This window comes from Barbus barbus (genome assembly GCF_936440315.1).
Source record: "Barbus barbus genome assembly, chromosome: 46".
In the NCBI taxonomy this organism is placed as follows: domain Eukaryota; kingdom Metazoa; phylum Chordata; class Actinopteri; order Cypriniformes; family Cyprinidae; genus Barbus; species Barbus barbus.
In genome coordinates, this window is record NC_136724.1 from 17,560,666 (window position 1) to 17,584,996 (window position 24,331).

Sequence of the window (24,331 nt, forward strand, 5' to 3'; positions counted from 1 at the left end):
ATCATCAGTTTTTTCAGTGTAGTTTAAAAATTGAAATAGTAAATGCACAAAAATGTATACTTTTTTTTTACACTTTATAGAAACTACTTTATGTTACACTCTTTCAAATTTATCACATCTACGAACTACATACCTTGTGGTTTGACATTTATATGAAATCATATATTCACAGGTTTACCCACAAGACGTCCTCTTTAAGAAGGCCGAAGTTAGTTTATTTTCTCAAGATAATGCAATTAGCAAATGATTTGATGCACATTTTTTTGCAGTCCAAAATAATAAATAAAAAAGTGAAAAGATATATTTCATTGCCTGTTAGAATCCAAATAAGACTTCACACTTATATTCACACTCATTTTCATGCTTGTTAACCTATTGTTCTTGTCTCCAGATGAACTGTGCTATTTCACACCTACCCAACCAAACAAGATATCAAAATGTTATTTGTGTAAGAGTGGTTTAGTATGTTGGTTTTAGATTAAAAATATCTATGAATTCTGTCCTCTTTTATTTTTCAGAAAAGTCAAGTTGAAGCAACACATGTTTTGGTGTACGTTTATTAAATACAATAGTTTGATACTTACATATTGCCGTTTCATGATTTATTTTATTATTCACAATTGTTTTACTGTTTAAATGGTGCTGATAAGCCATTAAAGGCTGTTTTAAGGCAGGTTCGATAGGGCAACTTGAATTGGGGCATGTTGTCTATAAAGGTCAACATGTGTTCAGTGACCTCTATGTTTTATCCTGAACAGTGGAAATGTTCCATCACTTTTGTGTAGCCAATGATGTAAAGTAGGCTATGTGTCTACACAGAAACCGACTTTCAAAACTATGAGAAATATTTACTGGAGTACAAAGTGTGACAACTAGCCATATTTAGCCCATAATCATCAAACTCACCCCAATTTGAGTGACCTCAAAGCAGATAAACACTCAAAGTGTTTGAAATGAATGCCAGTTAAACATCTGTCCAAATGCTGGCAGTGGGAGATGTGTGCATAAGGCTCATCTGACGATCTAAAGGAGGAGGAACAGAATCATCAGCCTCCCCTCAGCGGACGCTCACGCGCTCAGCCGAGCTGCACATGGGTTCTGCGCGCTCACAAGGGTTTTCAGCGGGCATCTTGGCACAAGTGGCTTGTTTTCTTCTGCCTTGAAGGATGACTTCCCGCTCTTGATGCTGAGGGCTGGTCGGAACTTACGCTAAAGAGAGATATTATTTATGAAACAGCAAGAAATGAAGATGAACCTCGTGAATTCTTTGTCTCTTCTCTTAGTTTGGCACGCGCACGCGGTAAGAAACCTACTTTACCTGCACCAGTACTTACTTAGCCTTAGTTACTTAGCCTCAGGTGTGCGGCTTTCAACTGTCAATAGGGGCGAAGTGTTGTCATCATGATGAATCTTAGTAATTTTATAAATATAAAATCTGAGTGAAAAGCCCAACTACAACATATTGGAATTTTCTTTACTTATAGTTTTGTATATTGGTTTCAAACCTAGTTTAAAACCATTACAATGTGTTTGAATGATGTCCTCAAAACTAGTTAACACACCAAAACCACGCTAGCATGTTTCAGGTAAGTATATAATAAATGTAGATTTAAACTAAGGGGTTGAACTATGTTCTCAGTGTTTTTCATAAAGGTCATGTCAACTTGTCACATATATTTATATTAAGTTATATTTATAGTTTTATGCAAATGTTCTGCTATACAAATCATGAAAGTCAGCTTTTATCAGCTCACAGTGGTCAAACTGGTTTTGGATCATGATAGCTGGTTTTTATATTGGTACAAGGTGGTTTGCCAGATTGATCTCAGCCCTGTAGAACTATCATTAAAATCTGCTAACCATAAATAACCAGCCTGGTCTAGCTAGAAATGATGTCAAAACCAGCGATTTTCAGAAGAATAACACATTGGCTAGTACCATTTACATTTTTGCAAATAATTTTCTTCTTGGTTATTGCTTTACTTTTTAAAAAGCGTATAATAGGCTGTTTAATGTCACAACTTACCCCATTACAACATCCACAGTTATTGGGGCATGTTGTCACAGAAGGTCAACATGCATTCAGTGAACAATCATTTTTTTCTTTCTGGGCACTATGGAGGAAATGTTAAATATTTTTTTTGCAGCAAAGACTTTAAAGTATGTATCTACAAATTCTAAACTTTTTTTCTGAGAAATATGCATTGAGTAAAAACTGACAGCAAGTCACGTTTTCTTTGGCGTTAAGATAAAAAAAAAAAATCAGATTTTATGTGCAATCTAAGGTATCCACGAAAATGTATTTTTATTTTTTTTCCCCAGAGGGAGCAGGCCATTAGGGTTAAAAGTTCAAAATTTCTATTCTAAGTACATGTGTTTTATTGTTCTTTGCTTTGCATCAACCTCTCTGCTTTCATTCCTGTGCCGATCACTCTTATACAGTTTCAAATTACAATTTAAATGAGTCTCTCAAATATGTTAAAAAGAGACATAACACAATGTTTTAAAGGAACGGTCGGAACTGGGTCAGGGCTATTCTAGACAAGATCTCTGTGGTGATTCAGGTGTTTCGCCCAAAGGGGTCTCATAAAAAGATTCATCAGGGCACGAGCTACTCAGTTTCTTGCTGTGTAGAATATAACTGGTGGCTTGCAGACAAATAAAATGCTTTTTTGCCCAGCTAAAATATCAGTTATTTTCCTTAAACATTTTAAAATGCTTGCAAAAATGCTTTAAAATAACTTTAAACATTGTTCTTCTAATGTTATAAAGCCTATAAACAGTCTCATAAAGTTTAAACTTTGTATCACAGAATTTCTGTTAAATACACTAACAAGCAAATAAAATAAATGTAATGCATTTTATGCATAGAAAGTGAAAAAAAAACAAATATTCAAGGTACACTCTCTAAAACAAGTCATCATATCTCATGCATGAAACAAAATGGCTATCAGATGATACAAAGGCGCAAATAAAATACATTTTGTGTGGTTTTTATGCTTAAAACAAGTGTAAAAAAACAACAACTAGGCTAATATTCAAGTCAAGATACATTCTCAGAAAAAAAGTCGTATTATCTAATGCAATTTTACTTCTAAGGTTAATTTATGTTGTTTTAAGGCCGTTTAGGTTTTTTTTTTTTTTTCCGGGAAAGATACCAATCCCAATCACAAATAGGATATAGGATGTTTTTTTTAGTGTAAAAACCAAGGTCAAAGGTAAATAGTTTAGATGCAGGAAAAACGATGCACCATAAATTAATTTATATAAGCTATTGTTTACAAGCCATTGCTGTTAATCTCGTTTTAAATAAGCCAAAGCTTATCTATTCAAAAGTCCATTAATCAGTTACTTATCTTGTAGATCATCCAGCATCTCTTCATGACCTTAATTAAAGTGCAACACTCTGTGTCCATATGGCTGCGTCCCCAGAAGCACAGATGCACCATGCAACACACAAACTCAATGTTAGTTTGCCGGAGAATTCAAATGTAACATGTATATCTGTGTAGTTTGTCTTCTACAGGGATTACGAGACAAGATGACTGTCCTTGATATGTTTTCCACCCATGGATTAGTGTTGAGAATGCACTCAAATGTAATTGTTTTGAATGCAGCAATTCTTATATTTATATAAAATAACATTTTGCTGTTGTACTGCTTTGATTTGAAAGCCCATGGAATTTCTGCTCCCCAAAATCCCTAGATTTAAGTCCTTAAAACTAGGTTTTCAATCCGTGGATCAAGAGGTATCGTCAGATACTGAAGACATATTACACAGAGATCCCATCAAAGCTCCGAGAGGAAGTTGTGTGTGGTTGTGCTCTATTAGAATTCAATCCATTCAATCCCTGACCAATTTCATACAGCAACATTTAATGCAATTTTTTTATTTCGCTACTCCTTGTCCTCCTGGGGTTTCATGGTATTGTATCGTATTTCTGTGACAGGCTTTTGTGGATCTGAAAAATACAATGTTTTAGTCGCAGAAAGAATGTTTTTTTTTCTTTTCCTCCAAAAAAAAAATAAAATCTCAGCCTCCTCTGCTGTACAAAAACTACAATAATTCAGAAAATCTTTTTCCACTAAATACTTTATTTGAGTACTCAGGAAAAAATGTTTTTATTTTTAAAACGAAATAAACAACAAAGCACAAAATTATATAAAAAAAAGAAAAATGTAAATGTATTCTGATAAATTACATTTTGAAACAATAAAAACATCAATAATCCAGGAGGTCCATGTCTACTAAATGCTGTGATTAATCACAAAAAATATTTTTGAAAGAATTTCTACTTTGTTTATGATAGTAATAACACAGCTATTTGTGTGGAACACAACTGTAAACAAAGCAATAAAATCTCAGAACTCTCTTGACCTTGAATTGCATTTCTTATTCTCGTTGAGAGAGTGTTTAATTACTTTTAAAGCAATGCATTATGCTCTAGTGTGAGAAATGGAAAGTTGGCTTGCAAACTGATAACAGTTGCACAACTGCTTTTCACCGTAAATACGAAACCACACGTTCTCAGATAATCAGATGATGACATTTGCAAATTTCATGCTTTCCAGCTGACCCACTTCAGTTAAGTAAAGGTCCGCCAGAATCCAGCTTCTCCTCGTGCAGCTTAAGTCATCTTGACTGTGTCAGCAAACAACCCGAGTAGCACAGAAACACACGGTCAGACAAGAGAAGAAATAGTAAATATGTTCATCATTGTAGGTTTAAACCTGAACAGTTCAGAGCAAAACCATTTTATTCACTAAACATTCACAATCAAGTTTAACCAGATCCTGTATGTGCTGCACTTTCTCATTGTTTCCAGCAAAAATAAAAGATTAGTAACCACATTTCATTGTAAGCAAATTTCCCACATGACCTTCAAATACATTTGTTGTCCTAAAAAAATGCATGGAAATGAGTTTGTGTTGGCAGTTGCTCCAGTGGGGTTTAAACATGAGTGAGCAGGAAACTGTGTCACATGCACAGCACTACAGAAGGATGCAAAAGGATATTGAAAACAAATAGGGTGACTGAGTGACATTACTGACTGAGTGACATTACAGAGGTCATCTTTGTTTAAAGAGGAAAATGCACTGGACATTCTGCCACTGTAAATGTAGTGGCTATTAAAGTAGATGGGGTAAGTTGTCACAAGGGCTATACCTCTTTTGTGACAACTTGCCCCAGTCTATTTTATATATGAAAGAGGCCAAAGTAACTGTAACATTTCACTTAAATGTTCACTTTTAATTTAATTTAATTTTTATTTTTATTTTTTAAAGATTAATTTTTGGTGGTAGTTAGACAGTAGTTAGAAGCGTAGTTGGAGAGAGAAGGGGGACGGGATCAGGAAAGGTCCCGAAACGCAGCAGCGTCACATGTTGATGTCCTGCCCACGAGGCTATTGCGCTGACTTTCCTTTTATTTATTTATTTTTTTTAAATACGAAATTCATACTTCATTAAGCAAAGACACATTAACTCATTTTTTATTTAATAATAATAAAAAATGTTCCTTGCAAATATGCAAATCAGCATATTAGAATGATTTCTACTGAAGACTGGAGAAATGTTGAAAAATCATCTTTGCCATCACATGTATAAATTATATTTTTAAGTAAAATAGAAAACAGTTATTTTAAAATGTAATAATATTCAACAAATACAGAGTTCTGGCATGAAATTCTAGATGGCGCAGTCCAATAGGTCTAACTCAGTCTGACCTAATGACATCATCACATAACTCAGCTGATTGGTTTTCTCCTGTATCAATGAGCTCACTGCTCAATATTCAAATACCTGGCTTTTGTTTGCTGTAGCAGTTGGCAGCGCACTTCAGAAACCCCCCACCTTCCCCAGCTCCACCTGTATAGATCTACTACAAGGTGATTCATGTATGCAGCAGCAGCAGCAGCAGCGTAGCAGATCTATTCCGCCAAGATCAAATACATTGACATTGTCATGTACATTACCATACCAATCCCTCCGAAAGTTGTCATGACAGAAATATTACTATTTTTTCTGTATTGTTGATCAAATAAATGCAGCATTAGTAAGCATAAGAGATTGCTTTTAAAAATGTTAAGAAAATCTTACCGATCCAAATTTTTGAACATTAGTGTATTAGTCTATATAGAAATTAAACTCAAAATAAACTCAAAGTCTTGTCTATATGGCATTCAAAATGACCTTTTCAGATAAATGTTAGCAATATTTACTTGAAACATCTTTTAGAGCTCTGATAAGTGTCATTTATCTGATTATCTGAAATATTCATCTCATTTTGACATTTTAGTTGCATCTCGTCACTTGGTTTACTTTTAGACAGCGCCAATCTCAGGTGGAGCTGTTTTACATGTTTATTGCACCAGATGCTTCCCTTTCAACTACAAAGCCTCTATTCGTTTTCCCAACAAATTATTTTTGAAAAATTCCCATGAAGCAGAAGGATGAGTCAGATATGTGCCTGGGTGACCGGCTGCTGACGAGACTCAGTCTGCTAAACCAGGACAACAGACTGTTAGTACTGATACAAGTGATGCACTTTCAGTAGAAATGTCATTAAAATATGATATACAAAAGGAGCTCATTTGGATATATTTAGTAGTGCTGAGATGGTTGAATTCAGGTTTTTTTTTGTAATCCACATACTGAATTCATTCTCTGTCAGTGGAAACTGAGAAATCAGTGAAAATAAAAAACCTGATGAGAATGTCAAATGTGTTTTCTACTTGGCTGTAATTGCTCTCAGCCTGAGTTCATCTCAGCCAGCATGCATTTGCCTTGACAGTAATGATCCAGAATAATCCTGATACAATCACTCATATCATTAGTGTGCGTAGCGATCTTGCTAGCTGTGATATATATACGTATATATAGGGAAGAAAGCCCAGCTTGGATGAGTACGACTGCTCCCATCAAAGATGTAGCTCAAGATTTTGAAAGAGATGAACAATGACAGACTTAAAGTGTAAGCTTATGTCCTCCTCTGATCTGAGTCTGATTTCTCTCTGTGCTGTTCACTTGGAAAAACCCGAAGCTAAAGTGACTTAAGAGCTCGCAAACACATACATAAGATGGTGACCTTGCGTTAAAAACATTCAGGTTAAAAAATGTCAAATTATTTTTTGAATACATGTTCTTAGTCTCTTTGATGTCAAACAGAATGCTTGTATTTTACATTTTTAAAAATAGCCTGTATTTTCAGAATGATTTTTCCACGTTTATAAAGCAAAAACAATCCATGGCTGAACACCAACTGATGAGATCTTTAACTGATGACTTCATGTGACTCTGGTTAATTCCCTTGATATTATTACAGTTCTTATAATAGAGGATTTTTAGTCCATCAGTTGAACAGGCTTTGTGGCGGCTCTTTGATCACAACAGCTTTGAGTCCAACTGTGCTGATCAGTCATTTCAGATGATGTCACCAGAAAGCCATCTTAACTGAGTTAGCAGTTCAGCACTGCCTTACTTAAAGCACTGATTCGGGTGACAAACCTTCTGTTTATGTAGATCCCTATGCTTAGGGTGCGTGTCTATGGAAATATGTATTGTTACTGAGGCCAGGGTATTATAGTTAACTAGAACTAAAACTAAAACCATAAAATGTTACTTGAAATAAAATAAACGTTAGCTGAAATAAAATATAAGTTCTTTGGCACTTTTGAATGTAGTTACAAATGCTACATTGTTCATTTTTATTTAGTTTAACTTAATGTAATTAAATAACTCAAATTAAATCTGAAAAAAAAGAATAAAAGCTATATAGACGTAGAATAAATCACCCAAAAACTAAAATATTCTGAAAATTCACTCACCCTCAGGCCAGCCAAGATGTTAGATGAGTTTATTTATTCATTCAAACTGATTTTGAGAAATGTAGCATTACATTACTTGTTCACCACTGGATCCTCTGCAGTGAATGGGTGCCGTCAGAATGAGAGTCCAAACAGCTGATAAAAACATCACAATAATCCACAAGTAACCTACACAACTTCTAAAAGCTACATGTTTGTGATGAAGAAATTAATGATTTTTAACTTATCAATTTGTTTTTAATTTAAAACTCTTGTTTCCAGCTAAAATAGCTGAAGTCAGTCATTTGTAAATAATATTGTTTTCTCCAATGAGAAAGTCATCTTGCCTGAGTCAGGAGAGAAATATGCTTAGGTCAAGCACTGTTTACAAGCACGGGAGGAAGTGTTATTATGAAATATGGACTTGTATTTTGGCCAGAAGTGACTGTTTCAAATTAAAACGCATTGAATTTGTTTCTTACAGACACACAGCTGTTTGCTTTACAAGACGTTAAGTGAGGGTCATGTGGATAACTTGTGGATTATTGTGATGTTTTTATCAGATGTTTGGACTCTCATTCTGATGGCACCCATTCACTGCAGAGGGTCCAATGGTGAGCAAGTGATGTAATGCTAAATTTCTCCAAATCTGTTCTAATGAAGAAATGAACTCATCTTGGATGGCCTGAGAATGGGTACATTTTAGTTTTCAAATTTAATTTTTTGGGTGAACAATACCCAAAAATACTTTTAGTTCTTAAAAAATCTAAATATTAATAAAGAACTATAGTCTGCACCAATAGTCTCGTGGTTAGTGCGTTGACATGCAGAGCAACTGCGATCAAAGTGACCCGAGTTCAACTCCCGTCTCAAGGTCCTTTGCCAATCCTACTCCCCTCTCTTCACCCAATGCTTTCTTGTCATCACTACTGTCCTATCCAAATACAAAAGGCATAAAATAAAATAAAAACTATAAGAGTATCTCAGTGATCCAAAAACAACACTGACTGAGACTCTTTTTTTTGTTACTACTTGGAAGGCAGTAGCATTGAGATCATATGGTTGATTTTCTTTCCTTTGCCCCCTAAGGTCAGCGGGAGACATGCAAACTGTCACTTTCTGTATGAGCTGCAGATGGCTGAGAAGGAATGTTTGGGCATGCTGGCTGACGAGCTGCCTCCGCACACTGAAGGTACTGTATTAGTGTGTGTGTGAGACACACACACACACGTTACATCATCTTCTAAATCCACTTACAGCATCCGTTATGTACAGGTTTTCACTTGGCAATCTTTGAAAGATGTGTAGTTTTGTGTGTATTTGTGTCATGTTCCCTATAAACAATACAGTGAAAGAAATGTGAATGAGCTCTCGCCACATTGTTTGTCCTACATAATCAGTTAATGTCTCGTTGTTTTTCTGTTGGCATGCAGTGTTTGCTCTGACAGATGTAGAATCACATTTACTGCTGGCTGATAGTGGTTGAGTTGCAGCTTTTAAGGTCAATGATAAATTATATATTTATATTGTCTGGATTGGACATGACCCACATATGGAAGCCTGTTTCCTTCTTAGAGTAACTTTGTCTCACAATTGTGACTCACAATTTCTTGACTTTCTTATTCTAAACTTTATTTCACAATAACCTTTTTAATGTTTTTGAAAGAAGTCTCTTAGGCTGCATTTATTTGATCAAAAAAAGTAATTTTGTGAAATATTATTACAATTTAAAATAACTGTTTTCTATTTTAAAATGTAATTTTTTACTGCGATGGGAAATCCGTATTTTTAAGAATCCATTACTCCAGTCTTCAGTGCCACGTGATCTTTCAGAAATAATTCTAAATTGCTGATTTGGTGCTCAAGAAGCATTTTCATTATTAGTGTTAGAAACAGTTTTACCGCTTACACTGTACATTCTTTTAGGATTCTATGATGAATAGAAAGTTGAAAAGAACAGCATTTATTTGAAAGAGAAATCTTTTGTAGCATTATAAGTCTTTATTTCCAAACATTTGTATGTGATTTTATACTTCATAAAGTGATTTAACCAAACCAAATTGATCTAAGTGAGCCTGGATGAAGTAACAGCAAATATATCACTTTTTATTGGAATGAAGATACTCATAGTATTATGATGAGAGCTTTCAGATCATATTTTGAAGCTTTTTAAAAACCCAGATATTTCAGTGATGACTGATGCCTGTTTCAAAGGGCTTTTGAAAATTTCCTCCTGCTTTTTCCCAGCTCATATCATCGCTGGTCATTGGCCATAATCACACAACCAGCGGTCAATAACTCTGGGGGACCATCTTCATCATTTGCTTAATTATCTGTCAATTCTAATATTAAACAACTACATTTAAAAGAAGAAGCCAAACTCACTATCAGTATGCAGTCATAGACAATCTTTTTTGTGTTGTTCTTTATGCTTTGTGTGGGAACAATCCTGCTTTGCTTGTGTTTGCCTTTTTGACAGTTGTATGGTGTCCATCAGTGGACAGATGTTCCAATTAATGGTAATTATTTGGCACACAGGACTTGACTATTCAAATTGGCCAAATGAGTGACAAATCCCTCTAGAGATGACTGCAAAAAAGCAGTTTGGACCACTTAATGTATGACTGAGCGCTGTGGACTGAGTGCTGCCGCTGACCAATCAGAGGCAATGTTTACTGTGTCTTAAACAATGCTTGATGAGTGACGTATTTTCTCTTAGTTTAGATTCCTTATTTTCCCTCCGAAACGACCAGCTGTTTTAGAGAAGATGCAGCTGTTTAAAGGAATAGTTCCCAAAAATTAATATTTGGTCATTATTTACAGCCCAAACCTGCATGACGTTTTTCTTCTTCTTTAGAACACAAGATGAAATTGGCTCTGACCCCAAAGTTTTGAACAGTAGTGTATAATATTATAAAATATTTTATACTGCCCTCTCTTTTCCATATACAGACAGGGAATGAGCGACTGGCCTCTCAAGATCTAAAAAGCACTATAAATGTATCATAAAAGTGATTTATATGACTCGTACATTATATTCCAAATCCAAATGTGCTATATAGTGTTCCACAGAAGAAGAAAAAAATCTTACAGATTTGGAACAACATGATGGTGAGTAAATTATAACAGAATTTTCAATTTTTAGGTTAATTATTCCTTTAGTACTTAAAGGACTGCATGTCCTCTTTGCTGTGATGTTTCTGAGAGCGTTTGGAGTTGTAGATGATGATGTATGGTGGTGTGATGGCATTGTCAAACCTCTTTGACCATCTTTCTATTTATGTCCAGACCTTCACAACACACTCATCTAACCACAGATGCTGGTATGCGTCCCGTCCCTGTGGGCCGGTCTCATGAGATCCAGTGACTTTCCCCTATTTTTTTTTTTTTTTTTGGCTTGTACTGTAGTACCTAACCTATGCTAAATGAAAGGCAAACTCGGGTGATATTTGTAGGGTTAGGTTAAAAGAGAAAACATATTCAAATACACTCAACACATAGAGCAGAAAGACTCTGAAGAACATTAGTCAATGAATGCGGATCTTATCTACCAAACATTTTCCCAGGATCCTGTCAAACACATGTCAAGTTTCTCACGTGCATTGTCGAACTAATTTAGCTGAAAGTTCTGCTATTTAAGCAAATTGTAAGATCCAGATGTGTTGAGCTTTTATATTATTTTCTGTTTCTACATCCTTACAGGTTGCAGGGGGATGTGGGACAATATTTCTTGCTGGCACCATGCCGACATTGGAGAGGTGATCGTCAACACCTGCCCCGCTGCCCTAAAAAATTTGTTCACCAGAGATGGTAAATTTGACTTTAATTCTTGCAAACTGTCATTTATCCATTTTAACATGATGCTGAGATCCAAAATCAGCTGATACCAGTAACTTAAAAAATGTGTAGTATGGCTGTTACACATGTGTGTAGTATTGGTACCTTTTAAGATATTATGACCAAACAGGGCCTGTGATGACCTTTGATTTGGCCTGCCATGCAATATAACAATGAAGAAATTGTTGACAGTCTTTTATGAACTTACAGGTTCTATTTTGTAAGTACATCAGAGAGCAGATGTCTAGATGTTCTCCAAAGGGTTTCACCAGCGCATATACAAACCTAAACAGGTCCTCCTGTGGCATTATGCTATAAAACCCTATTTTATTAAATTTACGATTAGTTCTGTTCGTATGTGCACAAAGCAGATAAGTAATATACTGTTCTTATTTTCAATTTGAAGGCCACCTTTTTGTAAATGAAAGAGTGAACTGTGCTGATTGTGAGCTTGCATATGTGAGTGTGAGTAAATTAATGAGTAAGGGAGTAAACTGAAGGCTGGAGTGAGTGAATCATATCTTTCCCCCTCTGCTTGGACATGCTCATTGACCCGTGGACCCGAGCCGATGGCACAGAACCAGCATACCCTTTCTTCCCTACAGAGAAGTTGTCTGTCAAGCTTCAGAGTGTGGGAGCACATACAGCTCTGATTCCACAATCAGGCTATTTCCAGCCCTTGTGAGCTTTCTAACCTGCTGGCTCAGAGAGGTCATGCAGGAACACATGGTGCCGCTGGATATCCACGGAGTTAAGGAGCCAAATTAGCCCAGAACATCTGGAAACACATGCTGACCTGTGGTTTTATAGCACACGATTATCATTTCCAATCAGGCTTTCTAATGTATGGCTGAACTTCTCACAGATGAATCATTGTCATCATCATCATCAGCATCATTTATGCTCCATTAGCTGCTACCACAGATATTATCTGCTGTTTTTTCCCTAAAGTAGCTCTCAAAAGCAATGCATTGCACTTTCTCAACCCAGTGTTCGGAGGGATATATTTTCAATCATTTGACAGAGGTTAATGGATTGTAAGGGTTAGAACAGATATATATATATATATATATATATATATATATCACTTGTTCTCATTGTAGGAGGTAGATTCAGGTGCTTCGAGGTTGTGTGGGCAGTAAATGGCTCAGCCCTCTTCTTTGACTGAGCTCATGTACGATTCATCATGGGGGTTTCAGTTTCAGTTGGGGACAAGTTTTAGAGAGAAAAAAATATATATGTATATGTGTGTATAATTGTACTTTTCTTTTCCACTTTCAGCTTTTACCTTAATACGGAGGGTTGTGAGGCATATTTATTGTTTTACATATTTATTGTATTGTTTTTTTTTTTTTTTGGCCATTTTATGCCTTTTATTTTAATACAGTGAGTGGACAGGAAGCAAATAGGGAGAGAGAGAGGGGGATGAGTCTGCAAGCCAGAACTCAAATTAGGGACCCCCGAAGCACAACAGTGCTGCACAATTTTTAAATTTATATTATTAGGTTTATTAATATATGATAAATAGAGAACACTGTATACTAAAAGGCAAAAATCATCAAAAATAATTATTTAAACAAATTATAATAAATAGTAACATATAATTAACTTAAAACATAAAACAATTTTTGTTACTAAAAATGTATTGTTACCTTTTTGTTACTTGAAACTTTAACTGAAATAAAAAAATAAAATAAAAATAAAATATAAAAAACTTAAACTTAAACTTATTTTGTTTCAATTTTTTGGGAATTCCAAAAAAATCATTTATTTTGATTTTCTTTTGAATCTTTTATGCTCACCAAGGCTCTATTTGATTAAAAATGTAATATTGTGAAATATTATTACAATTTAAAAAAACAAAAACGTTTGCATAAAAAAAACAAAAAACAAACAAATGCATGTTTGATTACCTTTCTGACTATTTGAATTCAAGATAAGAGCTCACATGATGACGTACTTTAGCGGATCACTGTGAATAGGGCGAATAAGGTGGTCAAGGTTTTCAAAGATGGGCCAGTTAGCACTTTTATTATAAAGCCTGAATCTGTCTTGTACAGACAGCCCCTTTTGTTGGGCTTGTGTGTGTGTTTGAGTGTCTGTATACACTTGTGTTCTGATCTGCATGGCTGGGTGTGTGTGAGCATGTGTGGGTGTGTATTTGGGGGAATTGTTTCAGGCTGGACATAGACAAAAATAAATCTCCATGTTGATACATGTCAGGAGAGTTTACATTCTCTCTCTATAGCAAAGTGCTCTACAGTGATGTAGTTGTGCTCGCCCTCATATTTGGGCCGAAGAAATGCCATTAAATATTCATTCTGCTTTCCTCTCAGTCCTAAAATATACATAGAACATACTCATGTCACAAGAAGCTCCGAGTAAGAAGTAGTCGTACTTGAAGTGTTTTCACAATCACACAGTATAGATGTTAGTAAATATACAGAATTATCTTAGTTGGCTTTTGTAGGTCAGTGTTCTACTGACCGAGTCTAATGTGTGTTACATTTCTGAAGTGAGAAAGAAATCTCCCTGATTTCCTTTTTTTTTTTTTTTTGTAATCTATTAAATTCTCATTAAAACTGATGCCAATTTTTTCTCTGGGAAAAATGTTTGAAAAAAGTATCTCTGGGAAAAAAAGCTGGTTTCCACCACAAGAAACAATAAATAAAGAATTAAAAATAAAAAAACATAATTGCTTTTATAATACATTTACATTTTACATTTATTCATTTAGCTGACGCTTTTATCCAAAGCGACTTACAATTGCTATATATGTCAGAGGTCGCACGCCTCTGGAGCAACTAGGGGTTAAGTGTCTTGCTCAGGGACACATTGGTGTCTCACAGTGGATTCGAACCCGGGTCTCTCACACCAAAGGCATGCGTCTTATCCACTGCGCCATCACCACCCACTAAGTAATAATAGATAATAGGTAATAATCATTTTCTCAATTCTTTTTTTTTCTTGCAATTGCAAGTTTATAGCTCACAATTCTATCTTTTCTTCTCTGAATTGTGTTTACATTTTACAAATCTAATTTTATATCAAGTAATTTTGAGAAAAAGAATCTGAATTGTAAGATAAGAAGTCACAATTAATTAGATTTTTTTTATTCCATGGCAGAAATTGGCTTCTATAAATTACTCTGTAAATAAAAAATAAAAAATTGTTAACAACATTTTGTGAAAAGCGTTGGACTAATCTAATTTACATTTTACATTTTTACATTACAAAATTGCAAAAATACATTTTCATAATGATGAAATATGAATTAGATTATTGTATTTTATAATAAATAAATATAATTACAACTATATATTATATAAATAAATACAACTTTTACCCAATTTTTCAATAGCTTTCAGGTAAATCAACCTATAATTTGTTTACTTAAACAGGTAGTTGCACATTCAACTGGGATAGAATAAATATTTTAACGTGCGTTATCTTTAAAATACATTGTTCTATTGTTCTTCACTTCATCCAGTAGTATTTTTAAATCAAATGTTCTAAAATCTATGTTGCAGCCTACTGCTTTTCTTGTACTGAGATCTGTTGGCTGTTGTAATGTTTGGTTGATGTTTAAATGCGTTCATGTACTCTTTGTTAGCCTGCCAGCTGCTCTTCTCCAGGTGTAATGGTGGTCATTGATGCAATGCAACGTGTAGGAGGCTGTTGTTTCGTTACTGAGAGTATTAGCAAGCCTACACGCAGACACTTTAATGCATGAAACACAAATATTCTGTATTTATACTTCACACTCTGCCTCTGCCTCTCAGCCTTGACTGAATGCATCAGTGATGTGCAAAGCTATTCCATTATCACTGGTGCCATATGGATTTACAAGTATAATGAGTGAGAGCAACCCATGTAGCTGGAAAAAAGGCACTGTAAAAAAGGAGTCTCTTCACTCTACAATCAAAAGGAAAAATATTAGAAATTATATGCCTGGGAAAAAAAAGAAGCTTAACATTTTTGCATGAAGTATTCAATGCACATTCAAACCCTCGATTCTCATTACGAGCAGTCTCATGCTTATATTCTCATTAACATAATTTGAAAAAATGTAGTATTACCATGCTGAATAAATACATTTCAGTGTAAACTAATTTTTACTGCCTTGAATTTAATTTAAAATGTTAATAATGTTGATTCCCTTTCAGTCGCTCACGTTCGACGTAACGTCGACGTGACGACGTAATTGGGATCACTTCAGAGAGCCCTATCCACTTCGAGTATCTACAGAACAAGCCAATGAACGTTGGCGTGCGTGAACGCGTCACGCGCCCCCGCCCCGCTGCGCGGGTATAAACCGGAAGCGGGCGCACGCACACATTGTCTTTCGCTTCGGAGCCGAGCTTTGCTTCACTCTACAGAAGACTGCCTAAAGAAGAGGACTCTCCTTGGTGTTGGTGTGACGGCGCGATCAGCGGTGGCCGCGAGCATTGCAGCTCACAACTGCTGTTTTCACAGCACTATCGTGCTGTGTGTGTGTGTGTCGGTCCGGTGGGCGTTTCCCCGTGTGTTCACACCGCGGCTACCCCTGGGTGCCTCAGCACTAGAGAGTTATTTTCTATTTTTTTGTTTTCACTAAAAGAGCAACACAAGCGTGACCCTGCGTCTTTTTCAAGATGTCATTCCGCTTGTGCGTTTCTGGATGCAGTCGTTCCCTGGCGCCAGCAGATGGCCACAGTAGTTGCCTCTCGTGTTTGGGCATTCAACACGCTGAGGCGGCTTTTGTGGATAGTTCGTGTTCCCATTGCGGGAATATGACTATCTCAGCGCTTAGATCGAGACTCGCTTACCTCAAGGGAGGTGCAGTCCCCTCGCCTATGCCCCGATCTAGTGTTTATTCTGCCCCGCAGTATAGACCTACTTCGGTGCATGACCAGGGTGATCTGAGGATTACCGTGAGGGCTTCCCCGTCGAGTCAACCTCCGCGGGCCCCTCATGCCTCACAAGCGCTGCTGCCATTGGAGTCCCTTAGCGAGCGTCTTGGTCCTTCTCCGGAACGACCGGCCGTTTCCTTTGGGGCTCCTCCTGACGACCAGATGTCGATCGCAGCATCGGAGGGGGAGCTTCAGTCCTCTGGAGATGATGACTCGGCTGCGTTACCCCCCTCGGGGCGTGTGGCGTCCGAGCCGGATCCAGAATGGGCGGCTATGCTTTCCCGGGCCGCCGAGAAGGTTGGGCTTGTGTGGAACCCTCCACCACGTCCCGAACCTTCTCGGTTGGACGATTGGTTTCTCGGGGCGGGCCGTGCTGGTTCTCAGTGCGCCGCCCCGGTACCTTTCTTTCCGGAGGTGCATAAGGAGCTCTCTAGGACGTGGAAGGCACCGTATAGTGCCCGAAGCCGTCCTAGTGGCTCCTCCCCCCTCGCCACCCTCGACGGCGGGGCAGCTGAGGGGTATGTGGATATCCCTCCAGTGGAGCGGGCCGTCGCGATGCAACTGTGTCCGGCGTCCGCTTCCTCTTGGCGGGGTAATCCGCGCCTCCCGTCCAGGGCCTGTAGGTTCTCGTCCGGTCTAACGGCGAGGGCTTACAAGGCCTGTGGACAGGCTGCTTCCGCCCTCCATGCCATGGCGCTCTTGCAGGTCCACCAGGCCCAGGCGCTCATGGACATGAACGAGGGTGGTTCTGACCCAGAGCTCCTTCGGGAGCTCCGTGTGGCAACCGACCTCGCCCTCCGGGCGACGAAGGAAACTGCACGTTCAGTCGGTCAGGCGATGTCCACCTTGGTGGTCCAGGAGCGCCACCTTTGGCTCAACCTGGCGGATATGAGGGACGCCGATAAATATCGGTTCCTGGATGCCCCGCTTTCCCAGGTTGGGTTGTTCGGCGACGCGGTCGAGAGCTTTGCCCAACAGTTCTCGGCCGCACAGAAGCAGACGGAGGCCATCCGGCACATCCTGCCCCGGCGGACCGCTGCTGCTTCCTCCCGTCCGCCGGCCGCAGATCCTCCGTCTACTCGTCGCCGAGGTCGGCCTTCTGCGGCGTCCTCCGCTCCCGCTAAGCCCCAGCAGCAGCAACCATCCAGGCCTCAGCGCGGAGCAAGCCGTAGGAAGCCGACCCCGCCCGTCCAGGCCGCTGCCAAACCAGGGGGCAAGCGACGGTGCAAACGTCCCTGAGACGGGCGGCCCAGAGGTGGATCAAGTTGCTCTTCAGGAGATGGCGAAGGCGCCACTCCTTCCCCCGGTGGAGGGCCGGGTGGAGAATCTTTTGTTTCCTTTTCCTTTTGTTCCGCCACTGACCCACGGGTCAGTGGTACCCACATTCTCAAAGAAAGAGCAATTTCTGAAACCTCTGGGCCCCAAGAGGGCGCGCTTGGCAGTCGACGACGCCACCATGCCTTGTCACTCCCGAGCCCCTCTTTCATCGCCAGCGGGCAGCAGTGGCCGTGTCCTGGACGCACTGACGCCTCCGCACACTCTCTCTGCCCTTCGACGGAAACAGGTATGTGCTGCACCACACACTCAGACCCCACTTCGGGCCGCTGTGCCGTCCGAGTCGGGTCCCTGCATTCCGCCGCGCTGCCCCACCCCGGGTACGTCTGTGGTGCCCTTGGTCCCGCTTGCTCGGTCCCTGGGAGCGTGGGTAGCGCTTCCCAGCCCGTCTCGCTGGCTCATCCGTACCATCAGACTCGGCTATGCGATTCAGTTCGCCCGGCGCCCCCCTGCTTTCAGGGGCATTCTGTTCACCCGTGTTCTGGCAGACAGTTCCCCTGTGCTCAGGGCAGAGATCGCAGTCCTACTGGCGAAGGACGCGATCGAGCCGGTCCCTCCAGCCGATATGAAGACCGGCTTCTACAGCCCGTACTTCATTGTACCCAAGAAAGGTGGTGGGTTACGGCCAATCCTGGACCTGCGCGTCCTGAACCGGTCCCTGCACAGGCTACCGTTCAAGATGCTTACGCAGAAACGCATTTTCAAATGCATCCGTCCCCAGGATTGGTTTGCAGCGATCGACCTGAAGGACGCGTACTTTCATGTCTCGATTCTCCCTCGACACAGACCGTTTCTTCGTTTTGCGTTCGAGGGACGGGCATATCAGTACAAGGTCTTACCCTTCGGGCTTGCCCTGTCGCCCCGCGTCTTCACGAAAGTCGCGGAGGCGGCCATTGCTCCCTTGTGCGAGCGGGGTGTTCGCGTTCTCAACTACCTCGACGACTGGCTTATTCTAGCCCAGTCGAGAGAGCAGTTGTGCGAACACAGGGACATGGTGCTCAGCCACCTCAGCCACCTAGGGCTTCGGGTCAACTGGGAAAAGAGCAAACTCACCCCCGGGCAGAGGATCTCTTTTCTCGGTATGGAGTTGGACTCGGTCAACATGACAGCGCGCCTCACCGAGGCCCGTGTCCAGTCAGTGTTGAGCTGCGTGAGCACGCTCAGACGCAGAACAGCGGCACCACTGAAACTCTTTCAGAGGCTCCTGGGGCATATGGCATCTGTAGCCGCGGTTACGCCGCTCGGATTGCTTCATATGAGGCCGCTCCAACACTGGCTCCACGATCGAGTCCCGAGATGGGCGTGGCAGAGTGGCTCGTGCCGGGTTCAAGTGACTCCGCACTGTCGCCAAACTCTCAGCTTGTGGTCGGACCCTTCATTCCTGCGGGTAGGGGTTCCCCTGGAACAAGTGTCCAGGCACTCTGTGGTCTCCACGGATGCCTCTGCCACCGGCTGGGGGGCCACGTTCGACGGGCATGCAGCTTCAGGTCTGTGGACGGGACCTCAACTGCATTGGCACATCAACTGCCTCGAGTTGTTAGCAGTACGTCTTGCGCTGAGCCGCTTCAAACCGCTGCTACTAGGCAAGCACGTACTAGTCCGTTCGGACAGCACTGCGACCGTTGCGTACATCAACCGCCAAGGTGGTCTACGCTCCCGCCGCATGTCACAACTCGCCCGCCATCTCCTCCTCTGGAGTCAGAAGCATCTGAGGTCGCTTCGTGCCGTTTTTATTCCGGGCCTGCTCAACCGTGCAGCCGACGAGCTCTCACGGCAGCAGGTGCTACCGGGAGAATGGCGACTCCATCCCCAGGTGGTCCAGCTGATGTTCAGGCGCTTCGGGACCGCACAGGTAGATCTGTTTGCCACCCCGGACACGTCTCATTGCCAGTTGTTCTATTCTCTGACCGAGGGGACCCTCGGCACGGATGCTCTGGCACACAGCTGGCCCCGGGGCCTACGCAAGTATGCGTTCCCCCCAGTGAGCCTTCTTGCACAGGCCTTGTGCAAAGTCAGGGAGGACGAGGAGCAGGTCTTGCTAGTTGCGCCGTATTGGCCCAACCGGACCTGGTTCCCGGAACTAGTGCTCCTCGCGACAGCCCCTCCCTGGCCCATTCCTCTGAGAGAAGACCTGCTCTCTCAGAGACGGGGCACCCTGTGGCACCCGCGCCCAGACCTCTGGAAACTCCATGTCTGGTCCCTGGACGGGACGCGGAGGTTCTAGATGACCTACCCCCTGCGGTAGTTGACACCATCACTTCCGCTAGAGCCCCCTCTACGAGGCGCCTCTATGCGTTGAAGTGGAACCTGTTCGTTGACTGGTGCTCCTCTCACGAGGAGAACCCCCGATCTTGCTCCATCAGAGCCGTGCTTTCCTTCCTGCAAGAGGGGCTGGAGCGAAGGCTGTCTCCCTCCACCCTTAAAGTGTATGTGGCCGCCATTGCTGCACATCACGATGCGGTTAAAGGTAAGTCTCTTGGGAAGCACGACCTGATCGTCAGGTTCCTGAGGGGAGCGAGGAGACTGAATCCTCCTCGCCCACTCTCTATACCCTCTTGGGATTTGTCTCTGGTCCTTTCGGCACTTCAGAGACCACCCTTTGAGCCTCTGCAGTCAGCTGAGTTAAAAATTCTGTCCTGTAAGACAGTACTCCTGGTTGCATTGGCCTCTATCAAGAGGGTAGGGGACCTGCATGCATTTTCGGTCGACGAATCGTGCCTAGAATTCGGCCCGGGTAACTCTCACGTCATCCTGAGACCCCGGCCCGGATACGTGCCCAAGGTTCCTACCACTCCCTTCCGGGACCAGGTAGTGAACCTGCAAGCGCTGCCTTCGGAGGAGGCAGATCCAGCCCTGGCTTTTCTCTGTCCCGTTCGCGCTCTGCGTCTGTACGTGGACAGAACGCAAAGCCTCAGGACCTCAGATCAGCTCTTCGTCTGTTACGGAGGCCAGCAGAAAGGGAAGGCTGTCTCCAAGCAGAGGATGGCCCACTGGATAGTGGATGCCATCGCCTTGGCTTACGGAGTCCAAGGCGTGCCCTGCCCACCTGGGTTGAAAGCCCACTCCACTAGGGGTGTCGCTTCTTCCTGGGCGCTGGCACACGGCGCCTCTCTGACAGACATCTGTAGAGCTGCGGGCTGGACGACACCTAACACGTTCGCTAAGTTTTATAGCTTACGTGTTGAGCCGGTTTCTTCCTGTGTGCTCGCTTCTTCTAGCCGGTAACACCGAAGCTCCCGCTTAGTGTCGGCTTGCTGCGCCACTCCCTTCCTAGGAATGGATATGTGCGCTTTTTTACTCCAGTCGAGTTCCCCACTTGGCGAACCCTGTGAGTTCCTCCGCACCCCTTCGGCAGTCGGACGTTGCGGAACGTCCGGCGCCAGGCCTAGTGCTCGTATGCTTGTGTAACTTGGGCTAGGCCGGGTTCCATATGTGCGTTCCCTGCGGCGATCCCATATGTGTATTCCTCCATGACCAGCTCCCTGCGGTGAGCCCGTGTCTTCCCTTGGCAGAGTCTGCTCTGCCGTCACTGTCCGGTGTGTCTCCCCCCCCCTTCGGGTGGAGCCACCCCAGTGACATTCCATATGTTGCACTGCCCCCTCGGCCAGTCCATATGTGTATTCTCCACATGTTACCTCCCTTCGGGCAGGATGTGGCTCCGCAGCGTCCTTTTCCCTGGAAGGGTACGCTTTCCCAGTGTTATTAAGAGTTCACTGTGTGGGGGGTAATGGAACAGCAGTTGAGCTCCCTCTACGCAGGTCTTCCGCCCCAGCAGTTGGGGGGCTGAGAGTCTTGCGTAGGGCGCTGGATGTGGCAGCAACCGTGGCGTTTTCCATGGGATCCCAATTACGTCGTCACGTCGACGTTACGTCGAACGTGAGCGACTGAAAGGGAACGTCTCGGTTACTGATGTAACCCTCGTTCCCTGAAGGAGGGAACGGGAGACGTAACGTCCCGTCGCCACTGTTGCTGACCATCGCTGCATGGCCGTCACTATCTCGGCTCCTCAGCGAAAAACAATGTGTGCGTGCGCCCGCTTCCGGTTTATACCCGCGCAGCGGGGCGGGGGCGCGTGACGCGTTCACGCACGCCAACGTTCATTGGCTTGTTCTGTAGATACTCGAAGTGGATAGGGCTCTCTGAAGTGATCCCAATTACGTCGTCACGTCGACGTTACGTCTCCCGTTCCCTCCTTCAGGGAACGAGGGTTACATCAGTAACCGAGACGTTTTTTTATTAAAATCCCTTATGTTCACCAAGGCTGCATTTATTTAAACAGTAATATTATAATAATACAGTAGTATTGTGAAGTCTTAAATTTTCAAGTAACTGTTTTCTATTTAAATTAAAAAAAATTAGAAGCCATTACTCCAGTCTTCAGTGTCACATGATCCCTCATAAATCATTCTAGAAATATTTCTCATTATTATCAATGTTGAAAACAGTTGTGCCGCTTAATAATTTTGTGGAAACTGTGATGCATTTTTTTCAAGATTCTTTGATGAATAGAAAGTTCAAAAGAACAGCAAAGAAATTGTAAATATGTTTACTGTCTATTTTGATCAATTTAATGCACCCTTGCTGAATAAAATAACTAATTTCTTAAAAAAAAAGAATTCTTGCTGACACCAAACCTTTGAATGTTAGTGTATATGCAGTATGTTTGGTTTAAATAGTTTAAAAAAGGTAGAAAAGTAACTGAGGAATGAAATACTTTTAATTAGCATAAAAATAATGGCAAAAACACAGTGATACTAAATTAAAGCATCATTTCCTTTAAATGTTTTTTTTTGTCTTTTAATTTTAGGTGAAACATTTCTTGGCAGGCTGTGCTGAGCTTTATTCTTGATTAATTTCTTTGATTAGCTTATTTCTGTGTTTCGTTTTCTCTGCTATCTCTGGGCTTTCCGCGATATGCACCGCTGTGAAGCGTTCCTTACCAAAACACTCACTAATGCTGGCTGTCAGTCTAAATTGCCATTAATCAGTCTGATAAATTGGCTGTTAACGATGCGATGTCGGTTTTTTCTAGGCATCATTAACAGGAACTGCACTATGGAAGGCTGGTCCGACGTGTATCCCAGCATCCACAGCGTTTGCTTTGAGCCCACCCCGAATGCAACCAAGGTGAGTGACTAAATGTCACTAAATAGTTAGATGTTTCCCAGATTTACTTTAAACACACACGTCTTAAAAGAATATCCTGTCAGTAGGAGGCTTTTCATTGTACACAGTGTTTAGGATCATTGTGCTAACCATCCTGAAGGAGCTACGCATGAATGGCAGTGGTAAAGGAAGATATTTTGTCTGAAAGGCACTGTTGTTCCCTCCACATGTGCTACAACCACAGAAAAATCACAGGGCACTTCAGGACCCTGAACCGTTTAGTGCCCACTATCTAGCCTGAATCTATGCCAGGTGGGTAGCTTTGGGGCAGAGACCGTGTTTGTGTGCATTTGGAAATGCGAGTGCTTACATGCATGCATGTGTGTGTTCATGCGTGTGTCTGCCAGAGACAAACAGTCATAGAAAGCACTAGAGTTTTAAAAGAAAGCGAGCAGCTGGCTCAAGTGTATTTTCATGGGCTTTCAACCAAATTGCTCTCCGTATTATATTTCTCAGGATCCCGAATTTAGAGACAAATGATTTTAGATGCGTTTGAAGTTGAAAAGAGTCCCAGAGAGCCAAAAAAAGAGCAGATGATAAAAGAATCAGAACAGAGAGGTGCTTTTGTTCCTTTATGGCAGCAGAATATGAAAAAAAAACAACTATAAATGTCCAGTAACATGTAACGTTTGGTCTTATTACAAAACTAGATTCTCTCAGTTCAAAATGAAACAGTCAGTAGCCTGTGAAATTTACTGTTTCATCCTGCGATAGTGCTTTAGAGATCTGAATAATCATGTGCTACTGGAATGGAGGGAATCTCTGCAGGAAGTGAACCATAACAATGCCAGTGTCAAGACAGACCCCAGAGCAGAGGAGTGAACCAAATCATTTAGAGTTCACAGGATTCTGTGAAGTTTTCATTAATTTGTTCTGCAAGTTTTATATATTTGGTGGTTAGATTTTTAGGGTTTTACTTTGTTAATTCACATATTACAGGGCTTGTAGTTAACACTCATCAAGCACCAAATGTTAGTAAAAAAAAAAGGATTGCCAATTAGCTGGTACCTTAAGAAACTTTGAAATTAAACATAATTACAATACAATAATTAAATCTAATTTCCAGAATTATAGGCAAACCCCTGCTGATGTACAGAAATTGTTAGTTACTCAAATCAAAACATGTACTAAAGAAAACATGTGATGTGCACGATTCCTAAAAATGATTATTTTCTTCAGAACTCACCTAAGAACAATGCTCCTCAAATTAAACCTCCAAATTGAAAATATTACAAAAACAACACAGATAAATAATGTAATTTTGTGAAAAAAATACAATACTGTTCCATGAGTTTT

The 24,331-nt window shown here is 41.3% G+C and overlaps 1 protein-coding gene across 1 annotated transcript in view; it reads left to right on the plus strand.

Moving 5' to 3' along the window:
* The first annotated feature begins 1,078 nt into the window (after nt 1–1,078).
* Nucleotides 1,079–24,331, plus strand: part of LOC306864925 (vasoactive intestinal polypeptide receptor 2-like) — a 40,091-nt gene continuing 16,838 nt past the window's right edge. The window contains exons 1-4 of the mRNA XM_079409223.1: nt 1,079–1,300; nt 8,895–8,997; nt 11,508–11,615; nt 22,902–22,996. Of these exons, the coding sequence (XP_079265349.1) occupies nt 1,229–1,300; nt 8,895–8,997; nt 11,508–11,615; nt 22,902–22,996 (378 nt within the window). The 5' untranslated portion in view covers nt 1,079–1,228. The remainder of the gene's footprint in view (nt 1,301–8,894; nt 8,998–11,507; nt 11,616–22,901; nt 22,997–24,331) is intronic.